At 42.6% G+C, this 22,509-nt stretch overlaps 1 protein-coding gene across 3 annotated transcripts in view; it reads left to right on the top strand.

Annotated features, from left to right (window-relative positions):
* Positions 1-22,509, top strand: part of FKBP6 (FKBP prolyl isomerase 6) — a 234,131-nt gene that overhangs the window by 49,848 nt on the left and 161,774 nt on the right. For all 3 annotated transcript variants that reach the window (XM_030186098.1, XM_030186096.1, XM_030186095.1), the window contains one exon: positions 22,309-22,398. In XM_030186098.1, the coding sequence (XP_030041958.1) occupies positions 22,309-22,398 (90 nt within the window). The remainder of the gene's footprint in view (positions 1-22,308; positions 22,399-22,509) is intronic.

The raw sequence follows: 22,509 nt of genomic DNA, 5'->3' as shown, positions 1-22,509 counted from the left end.
ACTTAAACTTTAAAGCTTGCCCATTTCGATTATTGTAATATCATATATCTGCAGTGGCGTATCGAGGGTGGCTGACACCTGGGGCGGGTCGCCGCTGCGCACCCCCCCCCCTGGGTGCAGCACGGCGCACCCCCCCCCCCCCCTCTCGGAGCGCATTCTTACCACTGGCGCTCCGCCCTGAGTGCACGTCGTCGCTGGGAGCTGCGTCGGCTCCGCTGGTTCCCTGTTCTGGGGCAGAGAGAGCAGTGAACCAGCGGAGCCGACACCCCCCCAGCGGCGTACACCCGGGGCAGACCGCCCCCCCCTTCCTACGCCACTGTATATCTGGGATGTCATGGATCACTTAGACAAAGACTACAGACAGTGCAAAATATGACTTCTCGTTTAATTTTTGTTAAACTAAAATTTGAGAAAGTTATTCCATTGTACGTGAAGCTGCGCTGGCTTCCTATAGAGGTACTGGTGGTTTTTAAACTATGCACATTGGTCTTTTTTATTCTTAGTGTCACTTGCCCCAGCTATTATAATAGATCTTGTGACCTGCCTGCCTGTGATATCAGTTCTAGAAACTTTTTGATTTTCCACTTCCCTGCTGCTAAAAAGGTGGTTTATTTTATTTTAGTTATATACTTATGACATTTATATCCCACATTATCCCAAAACTGGTTCAGGTTCTAGCTGGCTTACATTAAAAACATTTTTTACAAATTACAAAAAATCAAGAAGAACAAATCCAACAAACCAAATTAAACCATAAACTCACTATAATAAACTTGGGTTCAAAATAGTTTATCTTTTTTATATATGCACTTTAAAGTGTTATAAAATATTATAAAGTGTTTTAAATGTGCTCAGACCATACCGTAATGAGGGAACGAACACATTAAGAGGAATATGTAAAGATTGGGTGTAATAAAATGTCCTTCCAACTATAGATCCAAGTCCTATAGGCCAAGAAATACTGATGATAACTGACCCAAGGCTCAGGTATTATAAAAATGAAAAGCAATATATTAGTATTGGCAGCTAAACTACCCACACTGATGGTAAAGCTGTGAGTATTCTGTATCTGTCAAGACAAGGTAAAGAGAAAACATAGTTATACCCTAAGCTGTGAAATGATTAGGGCTCCTAACTTCCCAGCACTGTGCCAAAAGACAGTTACAACCTGACAGATGATGAAGGGTTCTCCCGGAGGCGGATATGATCAGAGAACAGCTGAGTGCTGTCTCTTGGGAAGGTGGCTGGATATCCTCATGATGTGGCCTGCTCAGATTGGACTGTCATCTGTTTCACTGTCAGCAGTCCTTCCGATAATTGCACCAGATAACGTCCCGATAGCAGTGTGTTTTCCAGAGGCTGCTTATACCATTTCGTGGGTGAAATGAGCCTCGAAGTCTAGACAACAAGTTGTTGATTCCCGATGTGATTTGGGGAACTGAAAACACCAGTCCACTGGCGACGGGCAGCAGAGTTGTTCTGACCCTGAGATCATTGTTCCAGTAAACAGTGTTGTTGTTATTGCTCTCAGTCCTGTAGCCTTGGCCATATTTAGCAGTGTCCTTCTTTGTGCAAGTCTGAGGCCTATGAGGAAGCAGGCCTCTGCATGAAAATGATGTTAAGCCAGAGGCTGCATGTTAAAGTCAGGCTTGCATTGCTGCATAGTTCTCAAGCTTCATGTAGGGTCCTTTTGCTCCCACGCAAGTACCAACTGTAAATTTAGAATGTAAATGTATTAACTCAGCTGATGAAAACTTCTTTTGAGACACTTGATACCGCTGAACTGAAGTACCTGACTCAGAAGGTCTTACCTTTGGTGGGGTACCTTCAGTGTGCAGAGTGATTGAAGTCAAAGTTATAGTAACTGAAAAAGTAAGGAAAAAGAGGCTTCATAAACTACAAGAGACCGCAGAAAGAGAAAGACAGGCAACAATCCTTCTGGCTGCTAGGCTAAATCAAGAGAGGTGTAATCAGCAGAAGAGAGTCCTCACCTGGAGTATTGTGTTCAGTTGAAGACCATATCTTGCTAAGGATGTAAAAGGCTAGAAGCAGTCCAGAGGAAGGTAACAAAAATGATATGGGGCTTGTGTCAAAAGATGTATGAGAAGAGACTGGAAGATGTGAATATGCATATCCTAGAGGACAGAAGGGACAGGGGAGATATGGGAGGTTGGCGTTGCTGACCGACGAGTCCAAAACCGGCGTCAGCTGGAGAGAGGCTCGACGCACCGGAGAGGGCCGTCTCGAACTTGGCACCACGCGTGGCTTGACCAGCTCGCCCATTTTCCTGAATGCTCCGTACGGAGATCGGAGCCCGACCCAAGCGACCCACCAGGTGGAGAGATGGGCGGCGCTGGCAACTGCCCAGGACCAACTCAGACCGAGACAGGGGCACCCACAGGAAGGACTGGACCCGAAGAAACATCCGGGGAGATGAGGGCCAAGCACGGGAGCCACGATGAGAAACCCTGGACGGCAAAGCGCTGTTCCGCGCGCTCACATGCAGCAGCTTGCGTGCAGCTTACAAGGGGTTTCGTCCAGTTTCCTGAACACTCCGTACAGAGATTGGAGCCCGACCCGAGCGACCCACCGGGGGGAGAGACGGGCGGTGCCGGCGATTGACCAGTGAGCCGATCGGTCTGCAGATCGAGTGACCCGACCGACGGCGGATGAGAGCTGACTCACCTTTGGCCACCGGCGCCACCCCGACCCAGCCAGACTGCCCCAGTCCGAGACCTAGAGCTTGAGATTGAGGGTGCTCCGGAGCGCTGCTGTGGCTGGAACTGCACATGGCTGTGTGCAGGTAATGTGGAGTATTGTGTTCAGTTTTGGAGGCCGTATCTTGCGAAGGATGTTAATAAAATGGAAGCGGTGCAAAGAAAAGCTACGAGGATGGTATGGGATTTGCGTTCCAAGACGTATGAAGAGAGACTTGCTGACCTGAACATGTATACCCTGGAGGAAAGGAGGAACAGGGGTGATATGATACAGACGTTCAAATATTTGAAAGGTATTAATCCGCAAACAAATCTTTTCCGGAGATGGGAAGGCGGTAGAACGAGAGGATATGAAATGAGATTGAAGGGGGGCAGACTCAGGAAAGATGTCAGGAAGTATTTTTTCACGGAGAGGGTGGTGGACGCTTGGAATGCCCTCCCGCGGGAGGTGGTGGAGATGAAAACGGTAACGGAGTTCAAACATGCGTGGGATGTGCATAAGGAATGGATCCTCAGAAGCTTAGCTGAAATTGGGTGGCGGAGCAGGTGGGGGGAAGAGGGGTTGGTGGTTGGGAGGCGGGGATAGGGCAGGGCAGACTTATACGGTCTGTACCAGAGCCGATGATGGGAGGCGGGACTGGTGGTTGGGAGGCGGGAAATACTGCTGGGCAGACTTATACGGTCTGTGCCCTGAAAAGGACAGGTACAAATTCAAGGTAAGGAATACACATATGAGTTTGTCTTGGGCAGACTGGATGGACCATGCAGGTCTTTTTCTGCCGTCATCTACTATGTTACTATGCTATGTTACTATGTGGAAGAGAGGCGAAGAGGTCACCAAAGAGTAGGGTGCAGAAGAAAGAAAATTGAGCAGGATATTAGAGGAGAAACCTAGAGTACAGTGAGGTAGACCTTATCCACCTTGATTGTTTTTTCTGTACCACATGGTAACATATGGACTGTGTCACCAACTTGCTGACTGCCCTAGGCCTGTATTGCTGTATTATATAGAACTGTACTATTGAACTGTCTGACGACCTCTAAATGCTTTTTAAATGCTTTATACATCTCTTGGCATGTTACTGAATTACTGTACTACTGCACTATTAATGAACTGATTGACGACCTCAAACCTGTAAATGCTTTTTAAATGCTTTGTATACATTTCATAGCATTTCACTGAATTGCAAAAATTGCTAAAGGTGACCTTAACCACTTCCTCTGTTCCAATCTGCAAAACACTGAACTGCACTACCGACTGTAAGTACGTACACTGATCTACACGACTGACTGCAAATTCTAACCAATCACCACTAAATTGCAGGACTGAACACTAACCTACGCTCGCTCCAACTGCACTATACAAACTAACGCCAACATGAACACTAACAAATTACTCCTAATCATCTATTGTCTCTCCCTAATCCACCATGCACTGACGACTCCTCTCACAGACAATAATCTACCCACAGGACACAAACCATGCACACAACCCAAAAACAATACACCCACCCAAAAGATTACAAAATGGAATGGAAAACCTACCACCTACGGACACAACCAACAGAAAGGAAAAAAGGGACAAAACAAACTCAAATTCCAGGAGGACAGACAACTAATAAAAATCGTCACATCTTCGACCCCAGCCGAACCCCACCAACTAATACACATGGGTTATATAAATGCCAGATTGATAGTTAACAAAACTCCAACTCCAACCGATTGGATCACAACAGACAATCTCGATTTCTTATTTATTAGCGAAACCTGGATCCATGACCTCAAAGACCCCATAATTTTAGAGCTATGCCCTCCAGGGTACAAAATTACCCACTGGACAAGGAATGGAAAAAGAGGAGGAGGCATAGCTATAACCTATAGATCCCAATTCACCGTCACAACAACAGCCGAATCCATGCTTCCCCAACTCGAAATTGCTTCAGTTAGAATCAGCCATCCAACCCTACACGACCACCTAAACATTATCCTGTTCTATAGATCACCAGGTAATTGGCAAGACTGCCAAACACATTTTATGGATTTCATATCGAGCACTTGTGTTTCTACCCAAAACCTTCTCATAGCAGGAGACATCAACCTTCACCTTGAGGATACTAACCTAACAAACGTATGTGAATGCAAGGACTTCCTTCAACTATGGGAGCTTCACTGGCCAAATATGCAACCCACCCATGTTAAAGGACACACAAATTCTCAACAGAACTAAATTTTGCACTAACAGATACAAAATGGACAGCTATACCATGGTCCGATCACTACAAAGCACACCATTCCCTCCACTGGTGAACAAAAGTCTCACAACATAAACAAGAACAACTAACCTACACCATGAGAGGCAAAATAGACCCGCTAACATTTTGGCAACAATTCTACAACAATGAATGGACATCACCAACAGATTCACCCCAATTTCTCCATGAATGGGACAACAGATGCAGAAGCATATTGGACAACATAGAACCACTTCAAACCAGAACATCACACAGAAAGAACTCGATACCATGGTTTAATGAAGAACTAAAAGAATTAAAAACACAAGTCAGGAGATTAGAACGAGCATGGAACAAGAAAAGAGACAATTCTGCACTCAACGACTGGAAACAACTACAAAGAAAATACAAATACACACTCAGACAAACTAAAAGATCATATTATAAAACTAAAATTGGACCAGACTACAAAGATACACATAAATTCTTCCAATTCGTAAATAAACTACTAAATACCACACCGGTTACCTCTAACAACATAGACTCCCCATCAGCAAATAATCTTGTGAACTACTTCAAAGAGAAAATTATAAAATTACGACTCATGATACCCACCAACGCAACTGACTATGTAAACCTCCTTGAATGTTTAGATCCATTACCTGGGGAATTTCTAGCAGACTGTTCATGGACCAAGTTTGACACACTCTCGATCGATAACATCTCCCAATCGCTTGGAAGATACGCCAAATCGCAATGCAAATTAGACATCTGCCCATATAACCTCATAAGATCTGCCCCTCAGCAACTCAAAACAGACCTAATGAGCCACCTGAACTACATGCTACAAAATGGTCTCTTCCCAAAGGATAAAGGAAATATTCTGCTTACTCCGCTACCTAAAGATGCAAAGAAAAATACAAATGACTTAACCAATTATCAGCCAGTAGCATCTATCCCGCTGATAACCAAACTTATGGAGGGCTTGGTGACAACACAGCTCACTAACTACTTAAATAAATTCTCAATTCTTCATGCATCTCAATCAGGATTTCGGTCGAACCACAGCATTGAAACAGTACTAGTGACTTTAATGAATACATTTAAACAAACGCAACTGGAAACAACATACTTCTCTTACAATTTGACATGTCCAGTGCCTTCGACATGGTCAACCACGGAATATTACTCCATATCCTAGAATACTTTGGAGTCGGAGGTATTTATTTATTTATGAACATTTATACCCCACTTTTTTCCACACTAAGCAGACTCAAAGTGGCTTACAATGTACAGAAATCAATTACAATTACATTAGATAGGGTAAAAGGAACAGGGTAGGAAGTAAAAGGGAAAGGGCAAGAGGGTCTAAAATGGACTGTGGAAGACCAGATGCTGAGACGGATCAGAGTGGCTTGAACAGCTCTCGGCAAGGCAATCCATAATTGGGAACTGTAGGAATACCCAGGAAGCGCAGGTGAGGTGCAGAAGAAGCAGCAGCATGTGGCCTGAAGAGTGGAAGAGGTCACCGGAGGCAGACGACATCAGCTGGATCCGGCGACTCAAAAAGAAGCAAGTCCCCAGCAAGGTGCAACCAAGACTCTCCAACGCGAAGCAGCTGCCAACGCGCAGCAGCCAGGATGGGCAACGTAGAGGACGACCCCGATCTGGTCCGGTGACTAAGCCAAGCGGCAAGTGGCTCAGGCGGAGCTCGCAGGAAGAAGGCTCACTATGCAGAGATGCCAACGGCCTGGCGGAAAGGCTGGAGGAATAACTGAACCAGCCGACCACCAGCCCAGCCTGCTCCCAGAACTGCACTGCTCCCGATCAAGAACTGGTCTACGCACTCCGGCACCCACCACCGCACTGCCAATGCAATCGGGCTCTCCGCTGGCCAACCGACAGCTGACAATCAGGAGCAACGGACAACTGCTCCCTAAGGTAGATATAGTTATTACGGTGTTACGGGTCGAGGCCGGAAAGAAAAGAGATAGGCAGAGCTCCGAAGTACCGAATGAAGCTGTGACGGTCAAAATTGGGCCAATCTGCAGTCAAGCAACGGCTATTCTGAGTGATGGTGAAGTGAGCCAGCGGTTTCTCAGCATCACCTGTGTTTCAATATATCACTACTTCATGTAAATGGAGAAAGGGAAGAAGTGGGAAACTACAGCCGGTAAGTCTCAAGTCACTGCTGAAAGAAAGGATAGTTAACTTTCTAGAAGCCAATGGGTTACAGGATCCAAGGCAACATGGCTTTACCAAAAGAAAATCCTGCCAAACAAATCTTATTGATTTCTTTGACTGGGTGACCAAAGAACTGGATGAAGGACATGCACTAGATGGATTTCAGCAAAGCCTTTGATATGGTCCCTCACAAAAGACTTGTGAATAAGCTGAGAGGGCTGAACTCAGGACCCAACATGGTATACTGGATAGGAAAATGGTTGACTGACAGGTGACAGAGGGTGGTGGTAAACAGAATCCACTCTGAGGAAAGGAAGGTGAGTGCCTCAGGAGTCGTTGCTAGGGCTGGTTATGTTTAATATATTTGTGAGAGATATTGTTGAGCGGTTAGAAGGAAAGGTTTGCATCTTTGTGGATGACCCTCTACAAGTTATTGGTGAGGACCCACTTGGAATATTGTGTTCAGTTTTGAAGGCCGTATTTTGCTAAGGATGTAAAAAGACTTGAAGCGGCGCAAAAAAAAAAAAATCTACAAAAATGGTATGGGATTTGTGTTACAAGACGTATGAGAAGAGACTTGCTGACCTGAACATGTATACCCTAGAGCCCTGATGGCGAACCTATGACACGCGTAGCCATTTTCGATGACACGTGGCGCCACCGCAGTGTGGTCCGCCCTCCCTCCTCGCTCCTGGAAACTAACCTTAAAGCCTCCTTTCATGTCGCAGCAAGCAGCAGCAGCAGGGCAGGCCATTCCTTCCTTCCGTGTCCTGACCTCGCCTGACGTAACGTCCGCGAGGGCGGAGCACAGAAGGAAGGAGGAGAGGTCTGCCCTGCTGCTGCTTGCTGCAACGTGAAAGGAGGCTTTAAGGTTAGTTCCGGGCCCGGTAGCGGGTGGAGGGGGGGCCCGGCGACCTCGGGTGGGCAGCGATCTCGGGTAGGGGGGGCCCGGGGGCGGTCCTAGTAGCAGTGATTTTTCTTGAAGTGACACACCACCCGAGTTATGCTCGTTTTTTTGGTGAATTTTGACACACCAAGCTCAAAAGGTTGCCCATCACTGCCCTAGAGGAAAGGAGAAACAGGGGTGATATGATAGACTTTCAAATAGTTGAAAATCCGCAAACAAACCTTTTCCAGAGAAGGGAAGTTGGCAGAACTAGAGGAAATGAACTGAGGTTGAAAGGGAGCAGACTCAGGAATAATGTTAGGAAGTATTTTTTCACGGAAAGGGTGGTAGATACTTGGAATGCCCTCCCACGGGAGGTGGTGGAGATAAAAAAGGTAACGGAATTCAAAAATGTGTAAGATAAAAACACAAAGGAATCCTGTTTAGAAGGTAATTGGGAAGTAAAGCTAGTGCTGGGCAGACTTCCACGGTCTGTGTCCTGAAAATGGCAAGGACAAATAAAGGTCAGGTATACGTATGAAGTATCACACACCATGTGTAATGAGTTTATATTTTTGGGCAGACTGGATGGTCTTCAGTGTCTTCTGTGCTTTACCTTCATGATATTATTGATCTCTGTCAGATTCACAGTATTATCTGTGTTTCAGCATCTCAGATTCTGATGGGTTTCAGTTTCTCCTGTGCTTTGGTTTCATAGTATTAGCTGTTCTTTAATCTCACAGTATATACTGTCTTTCTCCCTCTCAGCAGAAGCTGTGCTTCAGCCTTACTGTATCTCCTGCATACAGCTTCAAACTAAAAGCTCGGGTTCTGTCTATCAGTCTCAGCTATGCTTCAGTCTTGTAGTCCCAGTCATATCTCACCCTTGCAGAATCAGTTGTATCTGTTATGCTGCAGCCTCACTGTAGCTGTTGTGCTTTGACCTCTTGTTCTATGCTGTTTTTTAGTCTGAGTCTAGATCTAACTGTTGTGCATCAGTTTGGCAGTCTTGACAATGGTTCTTCTTTGGAGTATCGCCAGCATTTTAGTCTCCCATTATCGACTGTGCTTCGGTCTCACAGGGATTGTGGTACTTGCATCTCTCATTCCGTGCTTTCTTTGTCCTCTCAGAGTCTGTGGCACTTTTGATTCCCAGTACCTTTGGTGCTGCAACCACCTGGTGTCAGAGGTATTTCTCTTACAGTTTGCTTCATTCTGTAATACCTAAGGCTTCCCTTTACTTAGGGTGAGCTTTTAGGTTATAGGCATAACTTCCCACTCTACTGTGAATTGCTTTGTTAAATCTCACAAGTTCTGGACTGATCTATGGGATGCTAAGGAAGGAAAAATTATGTTTCACCTGATAACTCTCTTTCCTTTAGTTCCAACAGATTAGTCCAGAAGTCTACCCTTCCGTCTTCACAATTATTTTATTGCTGCACCAAGCCTATTTATTAAAACAACCACTTTCTTCACTGGCAGCTTTGGGAGAGCCTTCTCAGCTTCATTACAGCTTCTCTGCCACAAAGGAAAAGGTGGCTAACCCTCCAGAATTGATGTGGAGTTAGTCGTGTCAGGAGTTCTTATCTTGAGCTTTTGATCAATCATTTCAATACCCATTACTTTAGGTAATAAACTATGTATCACTTGAGTTCAGTGCCTCATGCTTGACTTACACAATGCTATGTCATTGGAGTACGATAGTCTTCAGCAACTTCTGCTTCGATAGAAGCCTGTGAGCCAATTGATATTGATGGTGCCTTCTTAGAATGACCATTACATGATTACCACACATGCTTTCATCTATATGTATGAGCACAAATATTTTGTCATTTGAAAAACTGAACGTTCTAGGGCTGCACAGTACCCTTAAGGAGTGAATCACGAAGAACGTTCTCAACTGGTTTAAAGGATTCCTGACCACAAGATCATACCAAGTAACAGCCAATGCGGCTGAATGTGGAGTTCCTCAAGGATCCCCCCTCTCACCAACCCTCTTCAACCTAATGATGATACCCTTAGCCAAGCTACTAGCCGATCAAAACCTCAATCCATACATTTATGTAGACGATGTCACGATCTACATCCCGTTCAAACATGATCTAAAGGAAATCACTAACGACATCAACCGAAGTTTCAAAATCATGCACTCCTGGGCTGATGCATTCCAGCTAAAACTTAACGCAGAAAAAACACAATGTCTTATACTCACCTCACAACATAATACAAGTAAATTCACCATGATAAATATACCAAACTTTTCCCTTCCTGTCTCAAACGCTTTGAAAATTCTTGGAGTTACCATTGATCGAAATCTCACGCTCGAAAATCACGTGAAGAATACAACGAAGATGATGATCTACTCCATGTGGAAACTCAAAAGAGTAAAGCCTTTCTTCCCAAGAGCCATTTTTTGAAACCTGGTACAGTCAATGGTACTAAGTCACCTGGACTATTGCAGCGCACTCTACGCTGGCTGTAAAGAACAGACCATCAAACTTCAGATGGCCCAGAATACCGCAGCCAGACTCATATTTGGAAAAACAAAATATGAAAGTGCAAAACCCCTAAGAGAGAAACTACACTGGCTCCCACTAAAAGAACATACTACATTCAAGATCTGCACGATGGTTCATAAAATCATTTACGGAGATGCCCCGACCTATGTGCTAGATCTTGTGGACCTTCCTCCCAGAAATGCTAAAAGATCTGCCCGCACATTTCTTAATCTACACTTCCCCAACTGTAAAGGATTAAAATACAAACTAACACATGCATCCAGCTTTTCCTACATGAGCACAGAGCTGTGGGTGCACTACCAACTAACCTGAAAACAATTAACGATATAACCCACTTTCGCAAATCTCTGAAAACCTATCTCTTCAACAAGGCCTACCACGATAATTCATAGCCCAATTATAACACTTCACCACTCTTCCCTTATTCTGAACGTCTTCCTTCTATACTGTTTGCCTAGCTCTTTTTTGTCATCCTCTTTGTAACACCAATTGTATCTTTACCCTGGAATGGCGATGCCATAACAGATCTCTGTAAGCCACATTGAGCCTGCAAATAGGTGGGAAAATGTGGGATACAAGTGCAATAAATAAATAAATACAGACGTTTAAATACTACTACTAATAATTTCTATAGCGCTACTGGACGTACGCAGCGCTTTACACTTGAACATTGAGATACAGTCCCTGCTCGACAGAGCTTACAATCTAATTACTTGAAAGTTATCAATATCTTTCAGAGAAGGGGAAATGATAAAACTAGAGGACATGAGTTGTGGGCTGGTAGACTTAGGAGTATTGTCAGGAAATTCTTTTTCATGTAGAGGGTGGTTGTTGCCGGGAATTCCCTCCTGAGGAAAGTGGTAGAGACAAAAACTGTGACTGAATTTAAAAAGGTGTGGGATGAACACAGAGGATCTCTAATTAGAAAATGGGTGGATGGGCTGGAAAGGGCTTCAACAGCAACTTCAGTAGCTGGAACCAAGGACAGTGCTGGGCAGACTTTTACGGTCTGGGTTCCGCAAATGACAAGATGGATTTGGATAGACTGGAGTGAGCTTTGATGGCAACTCTCCAGAAACAAAGACCATGAGCAGGTATATATTGGAGGGTGGCCAATGTAACGCCAATTTTTTTAAAAGGTTCGAGGAGATACGGGAAATTATAGACCGTTGAGTCTGACATCGGTGTTGGGCAAAATGGTAGAGACTATTATAAAGAACAAAAGTACAGAGCATATTCAAAAGCATGGATTAATGAGACAAAACATGGAACAAATAAAAAAAAATCTTCCGGTACCACGTTCGATTTTAAGGATAAATGACATATTACTAACAATAGCTCCGCAAGTTCATTTTTCAGTTCTATCAGTACTCTGGGATGAATACCATCCGGTCCAGGAGATTTGCTACTCTTCAATTTGTAGAACAGCCCCATTATATCCTCCAGTTTTATAGAGAATTCATTCAGTTTCTCCGACTTGTCAGCTTCAAATACCATTTCTGGCACCGGTATCTCTCCCAAATCTTCCTCAGTGCAGACCGAAGCAAAGAATTCAGTTAATCTCTCCGCTATGGCTTTGTCTTCCCTGATTAGCCATATGAGGTGGAGCAACTCGAAGGATTCTAGCACATACTGTGTGAGCTCTGAGGTCTTGTATTTTGTTCATGGTGCTTGTGGGTGCATACAGATACAGCCCTTTATGGTGTGTTTTTGAGGTACCTGACACCTTAGCATAAATTGAGGTTGCAAACAAAATCAACGTAGGTATTGATTTAATGGAATCATAAGTACAAAGTATTGCCATACTAGGACAGACTGAAGGTCCATCAAGCCCAGCATCCTGTTTCCAACAGTGGCCAATCCTGGGCTCTTAATTTCAAATTGAAACTTTATACTGATAAAATGAAATGTATGATAGTAACTAGTCCTTATCACTCAATAAGTATTTCAAATTTTAAGATTGATAATGTTACTTATTCTTTGGATTCAACAATGACAATCTTGGGGATCTTAATTGATCAGTTTCTTTCTTTTTATTGCCAAATTTCCAAAGTAGTCTTGAATGTCTTTAATTCATTGTGGAAATTTAAAAGATTAAGACCATTCTTTTCAAGATCAGTCTTTCGCACTTTAGTTCAGTTGTTAATCTTAATTAAATTTGACTATTGCAATTCAATTTATGCAGGTGTTAAGCGGAGTTGCCTAAGAAAACTACAGACTTAACAAAACACGGCTGCCCGCCCACCTTATATATAGATTGCTGCATTACATTAAAGCATCTCCTCTTCTTAAGGATCTACATTGGTTACCTATCAATGAAAGAATTTCATTTAAGCTCTGTGGTCTTGTTCATCAGATTTTTTATGGTATCTTACCACTTTATATGATAGATCACATTGTTATCACCACGAAATGCTACCTCATCATCTAGAGAATATCTCATATTACATTTCCCAGGTTCTAAAAACTTAATCTACAAAACTATCCATAATGCTAATTTTTCTTACCAAAGTACCTACCTCCTTTGAGTTGGCTATTAATTGGGTCCTGTAGTGAACTTCATCTGGGACAATGTCCTTTTCCCCGTTCTGATTTTTTCTTACTGGAGTCTCATGGGATAATTAGGCTGTTACTATTACTGATGATTTAATTGCATTTTATGTTTAAAATTATACTAATGTTTTTTTTCTTTTACAGCATGGGGCATGTCATTTTGAAGGGGCACTTTTGTTGTCTTATACATTGTCATGTACTTATGCTAATAAGATTTGTGCAGTATTTCTGTATATCTTTGGGTTTTATTATGTTTTTGGCAGTGGAAAGGAGTTTACATCTTAATGTCCTCCTGTACTGGATTTGCCTTGTTTACATTTACTGTATCTATTCTGTTATTGTTAACTGCAAGGGTCATTTTAAAACTCATATTGCAGTATTTTAGGGAAATTCTTTTTGCTTAGGGTGACTGCTTTAGGAACATATTATCTTCTGCCTTCCCTATACTTAATACTGTATCCTTGTCTTCTTTATCAATTGTTATTCAGGAACAAAAGGAGGTATCAGAATTGGAACTTGATGCTTTTATCCCCAATCCTGCATTCTGCTTTCATGTTTCAGGGCCTGATTCATGATAGCAGAGGAAGGTTGTGATTTATATTTAAGATACAATACAATCTTTAATTTCCAAATTTGCTCAAAAGAATAGTAGAGGATTATGGGTTATTTCTTGCCTGATCTATGTGAATCTTGTAAAGGTCAGCCAAGGATGCACCTTTCTCTGCCTCGTTAGGATTTGTTCTTTTTACAGCTCAGTTTTCAGAGTGGATTAGATTGAGTTCAAAGCTTGTTATTAACTCTTCTGACATTTAATGTGAGCAAGTGGAAAGTGATGCATGTGGGAAAGGGGAACCTGAATTATAGCTATGTCATGCAAGGTTCCACGTTAGGAGTCACGGACCAAGAAAGGGATCTAGGTGTCGTCATTGATGATACGTTGAAACCTTCTGCTCAGTGTGCTGCTGCGGCTAAGAAAGCAAATAGAATGTTAGGTATTATTAGGAAAGGAATGGAAAACAAAAATGAGGATGTTATAATGCCTTTGTATCGCTCCATGGTGCAACCGCACCTCGAATATTGTGTTCAATTCTGGTCGCCGCATCTCAAAAATGATATAGTGGAATTAGAAAAGGTGCAGAGAAGGGCGACGAAAATGATAAAGGGGATGGGACGACTTCCTTATGAGGAAAGGCTAAAGTGGCTAGGGCTCTTCAGCTTGGAGAAAAGGCGGCTGAGGGGAGATACGATAGAGGTCTATAAAATAATGAGTGGAGTTGAACGGGTAGATGTGAAGCGTCTGTTCACGCTTTCCAAAAATACTAGGACTAGGGGGCTTGCGATGAAGGTACAATGTAGTAAATTTAAAACGAATCGTAGAAACTTTTTCTTCACTCAACGTGTAATTAAACTCTGGAATTCGTTGCCAGAGAATGTGGTAAAGGTGGTTAGTGTAGCGGAGTTTTAAAAAGTTTTGGACGGCTTCCTAAAGGAAAAGTCCATAGACCGTTATTAAATGGACTTGGGGAAAATCCAGTATTTCTGGGATAAGCAGTATAAAATGTTTTGTACATTTTTGGGATCTTGCCAGGTATCTGTGACCTGGATTGGCCACTGTTGGAAACAGGATGCTGGGCTCGATGGACCTTTGGTCTTTCCCAGTATGGCAATACTTATGTATGTAGTAGGTCTCATAGAAGGATAGCTTTTACATTAACTGTGAGATTTACTGTAAGGCTCATGCCTGCATTTTTTCTGTTATGTCTGCATGTTGCATACTTTTACACTCTTGTATTTCTGATGGAGCTCTAAACTTTGTGATGTAGTTTTATTATTTCCAGATGGTTGCACTATCTGATAAACCTGAGGCACTGTATTATCAACTGTAGCTTGACAGTGCAGTTCATCACAAAAGGATTTCACAGATGGACTCTTGCACTAAAAGACTGGAAGAAACTTATTCTCATCTGCAAATTATAGTAGTGGAGAATTTTGTTTTGTTAATGTTACTAGTACAAGGAAACGTTTGTCTAGTGAAATATTTTATGTGTTTAGTTATTAAATCTCATGGTAGAGATATATATATCTGTGTTATGTACACCAGGTACATGAGATTCCAGAGAAATAGCTCCCAGGAGGAGGAGTATATCTAGATGAGTGTTTAGATTAGGAAGTTCAGATTTTTGTACCTTGAATGAAAATGTTTTGCTCTGCTCCAGAAAAAAGGACAGTGCCTCTCTAGGCGATTGCCTAGTTTGCCCTAATTTATTTAAATTGCATTTTTTTCACCATATAGGAGATAGGTTCGATTTCCTGTTTGGGACTATCTGAGTGATAAGCATTCTCAATTTATTGTTTTATATTAATTGAATTTGAAAGCATTTTCCCCTAACTTAGGGAGAGTTACTTGTTTTGTTCATTGTTTCAGCAACAAGAGCGATGCTTCTAAATAACATATATGCAATTTAGATGCTAATTGTAAACAGCTAGAATGTTAAACTTTTCTCCCACTTTCTGTGTCCTTTACGAGCCTTGTTTTGTATAAATGTGGAAACGGTGCACCTGCCCAAATCTTATTTGTTATGCAAGCTATTAATTAGTTTTCTTAGGACAAGTATAGAACTTTATTTTCACTAATTTGCACTGTTGAAAATAAGTTGCTGATGTGATTTTATTTTTTCCTAATTTGTTTTTCTAGGTATTAAGTGTGACTAATGATTTTTTTAAGCAGAGGCTTGCTTGTAGCAAACTTGGTTACCCAGAGAAGAAAAACTGCAATGATAAAGATTTAAATTTATGTTTTGAATTGTATGAAGTAAAATTGTAAAGAAGTTGGAAGAAATCTCCCAATCATTCTTGGGAAATTTTATGTTGGCTGCCAATGTGCAAGTTGTGTGAACTGTTTAACAGTACATATTGTGATTAGTTACATGGCAAGGGTGACTGCTAGTATAATAAGCAGCGTGTATAGAAAGGAAACTGCAGGTTGGCTAGAATATATGTGTAAAGTGAATATATGTGGAAGTATTTGAACAGGGATATGCTCTTTTGGGATAGGCCAGAATAGCAATTGATTTTATTATGAATTAAATATAACTAAAACCATGTAAAACATAAAATCTTAGAAAAACATTGAGTTAATGGAATTTTGTTAAGGAATTGGGATGGTACAATAGTCAATAGGACTAAATAGATGGGAAAGGAGGATAATATTGATACAAATAACACAGCTAGCTGGTATTTATGCAGAAAGTAATTGACCTGTGGCCTTAACAAATATGAGGCCCTCATTAACAATGACATGTTTCACTGATTTGTTTTGAGTCATGCTGCAGGTTCAAAGAACTTTTATTTACTATTAGTTGAAGCCTTCCAGAAGCAGCATAACATCTCCCATGTGAAATCCTGACTGTGTGAACCATGCCAGCATTGGTCTGCACTGCAACTGTGCAAAGCCTGCTGATTCATAATACTAGAACCAACATTGGCCACTGTAGATTCATCTGTCACCTGGATTGTCTATCACTGCAACAACGTTTTTTAGCTGTGTACATTTCAAAATAATTATGGATTTTTCCTACTTTTTATTTTTATTATTGCATTATCTCCTTGCTTTGATTTTGAGTTACTGAAATGTTACAGTTTTACTTGTTTTGTCTTTTATCTTCTTCCTAGTCCCCTGTTCTGTTATTTCCCATATGATTCCCTGATATTAGTTTGCTGTTCTTTTTTATTTTGCAGTTTTGTATCCTGTGGTCTAACTTTTGTAAACATGTCATCACCAAAAGTACAACCAAAGTTATGCTTGTCCATTACTTTGTGGTCTCATCTTTGGATGCTAATTATTTACCCTTTACCAAAGCAACCCTGCAATCATACCGTATGCTGACATGGACGTTGCTATTTCTGCTCCTTAGTATTCTGTCGCTTATCTGTATGTTTCTGTGTCATTTCCCATGTGTTTAGCTTTTTCTATACCACTTTTGCTACTGTACACTGAAGAACCCAGCGATGACATGGTTTGGGGACCGTTCACCTTGCTTCATGATCCCCAAAAGAGGGAAATGTAGAAATGTACTGTAATTTGTGCCCTGTAAGGTCCAGCATGACCACTCTAAGGATCTGAAGTATTGAATAAAAATAGATGGCTTGTAAGTTCCCCTGGTGTGTCTGGCCAGTTGCAGGCAATCTTGTGCTGAAGAGATAAGCTATTCTGGGTAGATAAGTGGTTAATAGCAAACATGACAAAGGGATGGTCTGAAAAAATCTCTAGGGTATTGTGTGTAAGGAGATGGAGCAATCTAGGTTCCAGGGGAGATCCGGGAAATTGTAGACCGGTGAGTCTGATGTCGGTGCCGGGGAAAATGACAGGCTATTATCAAAAACAAAATTACAGAGCACATCCAAGGACATGGATTACTGAGACCAAGTCAGCACGGCTTTTGTGTGGGGAAATCTTGCCTGACCAATTTACTTCAATTCTTTGAAGGAGTAAACAGACATGTTGGCAAAGGGGAGCCGGTTGATATTGTGTATCTCGATTTTCAAAAGGCGTTTGACAAGATACCTCATGAAAGGCTACAGAGGAAATTGGAGGGTCATGGGATAGGAAGAAATGTCCTATTGTGGATTAAAAACTGTTTGAAGGATAGGAAACAGAGAGTGGGGTTAAATGGGCAGTATTCACAATGGAGAAGGGTAGTTAGTGTGGTTCCTTAGGGGTCTGTGCTAGGACCGCTGCTTTTTAATATATTTATAAATGATTTAGTGATGGGAGTAACTAGCGAGGTAATTAAATTTGCTGGTGACACAAAGTTATTCAAAGTCGTTAACTCGCGACAGGATTGTGAAAAATTACAGAAGGACCTTACGAGACTGGGAGACTGGGCGGCTAAATGGCAGATGACGTTTAATGTGAACAAGTGCAAGAACCCGAATTATAGCTATGTCATGCAAGGTTCCACGTTAAGAGTTATGGACCAAGAAAGGGATCTGGGTGTCGTCGTCGATAATACACTGAAACCTGCTCAGTGTGCTGTTGTCGCTAGGAAAGCAAATAGAATGTTGGGTATTATTAGGAAAGGTATGGAAAACAGGTGTGAGGATGTTATAATGCCGTTGTATCGCTCTATGGTGCGACCGCACCTTGAGTATTGTGTTCAATTCTGGTCGCCGCATCTCAAGAAAGATATAATAGAATTGGAAAGGTGCAGCGAAGGGCAACTAAAATGATAGCGGGGATGGGACGACTTCCCTATGAAGAAAGACTAAGGAGGCTAGGGCTTTTCAGCTTGGAGAAGAGACGGCTGAGGGGAGACATGATAGAGGTATATAAAATAATGAGTGGAATGGAACAGGTGGATGTGAAGCGTCTGTTCACGCTTTCCAAAAATACTAGGACTAGGGGGCATGTGATGAAACTACAGTGCAGTAAATTTAAAACAAATCGGAGAAAATGTTTCTTCACCCAACACATAATTAAACTCTGGAATTTGTTGCCGGAAAACGTGGTGAAGGCGGTTAGCTTGCAGAGTTTAAAAAGTGGTTAGACGGTTTCCTAAAGGACAAGTCCATAAACCACTACTAAATGGACTTGGGGAAAAATCCACAATTCCAGGAATAACATGTATAAAATGTTTGTACGTTTGGGAGGCTTGCCAGGTGCCCTTGGCCTGGATTGGCCGCTGTCGTGGACAGGATGCTGGGCTCGATGGACCCTTGGTCTTTTCCCAGTGTGGCATTTTTTGTACTTATGAGCTGAGTATGCGAAATGACGCGTAAACAGGTTTATGCAAGGGGGGGAAGCAGAGGTGGAGCAGGTGAGTGGAAAAGCAAGGTTCATGCGGTGACCGTGCTGTGAAGCCAACCAATGACAATGGTGAAAAACTACTACTACTACTATTTAGCATTTCTATAGCGCTACAAGGCATATGCAGCGCTGCACAAACATAGAAGAAAGACAGTCCCTGCTCAAAGAGCTTACAATCTAATAGACAAATAAAGTAGCAAATCAAATCAATTAATGTGAACGGGAAGGAAGAGAGGAGGGTAGGTGGAGGCGAGTGGTTACGAGTCAAAAGCAATGTTAAAGAGGTGGGCTTTCAGTCTAGATTTAAAGGTGGCCAAGTATGGGGCAAGACGTAGGGGCTCAGGAAGTTTATTCCAGGCGTAGGTGCAGCGAGACAGAAGGCGCGAAGTCTGGAGTTGGCAGTAGTGGAGAAGGGAACAGATAAGAAGGATTTATCCATGGAGCGGAGTGCACGGGAAGGGGTGTAGGGAAGGACGAGTGTGGAGAGATACTGGGGAGCAGCAGAGTGAGTACATTTATAGGTTAGTAGAAGAAGTTTGAACAGGATGCGAAAACGGATAGGGAGCCAGTGAAGGGTCTTGAGGAGAGGGGTAGTATGAGTAAAGCGACCCTGGCAGAAGATGAGACGGGCAGCAGAGTTTTGAACCGACTGGAGAGGGGAGAGGTGACTAAGTGGGAGGCCAGCAAAAAGCAGATTGCAGTAGTCTAAACGAGAGGTGACAAGGGTGTGGATGAGGGTTTTGGTAGAGTGCTCGGAAAGAAGGGGGCGGATTTTACGGATGTTGTAAAGAAAGAAACGACAGGTCTTGGCAATCTGCTGGATATGATCAGAGAAGGAGAGAGAAGAGTCAAAGATGACCCCAAGGTTTCGAGCTGAGGAGACAGGGAGAATGAGAGAGCCATCAACAGAAATAGAAAATGGGGGGAGTGGGGAGGTGGGTTTGGGGGGGGAAATGAGAAGCTCGGTTTTGGTCATATTTAATTTCAGGTGGCGTTGAGACATCCAGACAGCAATGTCAGACAAGTACGCTGAAACTTTGGTTTGGATGCAAGGTGAGATATCAGGGGTAGAAAGGTAGATTTGGGAGTCATCAGCATAGAGATGGTAGGAAAAGCCATGGGATGAGATTAATGAACCAAGGGAAGAAGTGTAGATAGAAAAGAGGAGGGGACCAAGAACAGAACCCTGAGGTACGCCGACAGGCAGAGGGATAGAAGTAGAAGAGGATCCACCAGAGTGAACACTAAAGGTGCGGAGGGAGAGGTAGGAAGAGAACCAGGAAAGGACAGAGCCCTGGAATCCAAGTGAGGACAGGGTATCGAGAAGTATGCTGTGATCGACAGTGTCAAAAGCAGCGGAAAGATCAAGAAGAATGAGGATGGAATATTGACCTCTGGATTTAGCCAGTAATAGGTCATTGGAGACTTTAGTAAGCGCAGTTTCGGTTGAGTGGAGAGGGCGAAAACCAGATTGTAGTGGGTCAAGAATAGCATGTGAGGAGAGAAAATCAAGGCAGCGGCGGTGAACAGCACGCTCAAGTAATTTGGAGAGAAAAGGAAGGAGGGAGATGGGTCTGTAATTAGAGGGACAAGTAGGGTCGAGTGAAGGCTTCTTAAGGAGAGGTGTGACCACAGCATGTTTAAAGGCAGCAGGGACAGTCACAGTGGAAAGTGAGAGGTTGAGAATGTGACAGAAGGAATAAGAGCAGGAGAGATGGCATTAAGAAGGTGGGTGGGAATGGGATCAGAAGAACAGATGGTACGTTTTGAGGAAGAAAGGAGAAGTGTAGTTTCCTCAATAGTAACTTCAGGAAAGGAGGAGAAGGAGAGAGAGGGGAACGGACTAGTGGAGGGAGAGGTGGTGAGGTAGAGAAAGCAAGGTTTATCTTTTCAACCTTGTGAAAGAATTCAGCAAGGGTCTGAGGAGATAATGAAGGGGGAGTTGGGGGAGGGGGCACCTTGAGGAGAGAGTTCAATGTGGTGAAGAGAAGTCAAGGATTAGAGCCAAGAGAGTTGGTCAGTTGGATATAATAATCCTGTTTGGCACGTGAAAGAGCAGATTGGAAGGAGGTCAGCATGAACTTAAAGTGTAAGAAATCAGCAAGGGCCCGAGATTTCCGCCAGAGGCGTTCGGCGGAGCGGGTACAGGAACGTAGGTAGCGGATATTAGAAGTCAGCCAAGGTTGGGGTTTTGTACGCCTTACAGGGCGGGTCATCAAAGGTGCAAGAGTGTCTAAGGCAGAGGATAGAGTATTGTAAGAAGAAACAGCCTCGTTGACAGATGTGGATGGTGCCACAGTAGAGAGGAGGTTTGAAACATGGGAGGATAGAGATGAAGGGTCAATATCGTGAAGATTCCTAGATAAATTAGATAAGATAGGACGGGACTGGGAGGGAGGAGATTTAAGTGTGAAAGTTATAAGATGGTGATCAGGGAAGATCAGAGGCAAGGAAACTAGAGGGTGAACAATTGGAGGAGAAGATGAGATCAAGACAGTGACCATTTTGATGAGTGGGGGAGGTGGAGCATAGTTGGAGATTAAAGGAGGACGTTAAAGCGAGTAACTTGGAAATATAAGAGTTGGAAGGATCATTATAAACAAGAGTCTGGTAGGCTGGTTGGTGGAAGTGATGTTAACTGGGACATGATACCGTAAAGTCATGTGATATAGTAACAGAGTTATGTAATATGGTCACGTACACACAGTTAGATAAAAGTATAAAAGGAATGGTTTATTACTACAGAAACAGGAATCTTGCAAGTACTGCACAGCACTTTTGCTCAAGGCTGGTAATTCCTCCACAGGAACAAGAAATGGAAAAGACTTTTTGTATGTACTAATGAATTGTGATTGGCAAAGCAACAATTAGATGTCTGTTTTCCTATTTGTAATAAAAAAAAACTTCTATGATAAATTTATTATTGGCTAATGGTGTATCTCTTCCTTTGCTCTTTAATCCAAATTGTTTTATCCAGGGAATAAATGTCTGAAAGTTTAGCCTTGTAAGATTGCAGCCTATCTGATAAGGAGTCATTGGTATAAGGTTAAACACAGCCAATGAGTTTTTCTCCAAGCAAGGAGAACTTACTAAGGCTGAAGTGTAGTCCCCTCCCAAGGAGTAGGGGTTGGGATTACAAAACCTATGTTTAAGTTGCATAGATGTTTAATTCAAGTTCTGATTCACTGAGGTTTTTCTCCCATTTGTGGGTAAAGACCTTGATGAATTGGGCCCTGAGCTGTTTTGTGTTAAAAAAAAAAAAAAAAAAAAAGTGTGTGATACATTTTGAAGACGCATTAACTGATTTGGAAGTGAGTTTTCTCAGTTTACAGAGAGGGACTTGTGTTGTCAAATCACTTCTGTTTTAACGATGTCCTTTCAAAATAATTTTTCCTTTTCTATCTCCTTACAGTGAAATACTCTGGCTATCTAGGATATTCAGATAAACCCTTTGACACCAACTGGTACAGAAAGAACCTCCGGCTGATGAAACTTGGGGAAGGTGAGTCCGGGTTAGGTAGGGCATGCCAGATACCGGGCTCGTTTATGCAGCCTCCTGGAGCGGTCACCCTTACTACTGGAAGGTAGGAGAGCTTCTGATATTGTTGTAGAA

This window comes from Microcaecilia unicolor, chromosome 13 (genome assembly GCF_901765095.1).
Source record: "Microcaecilia unicolor chromosome 13, aMicUni1.1, whole genome shotgun sequence".
Taxonomy (NCBI): domain Eukaryota; kingdom Metazoa; phylum Chordata; class Amphibia; order Gymnophiona; family Siphonopidae; genus Microcaecilia; species Microcaecilia unicolor.
Note: the sequence above shows the minus strand (reverse complement) of the source record. Positions and strands in the feature narration are given on the sequence as shown.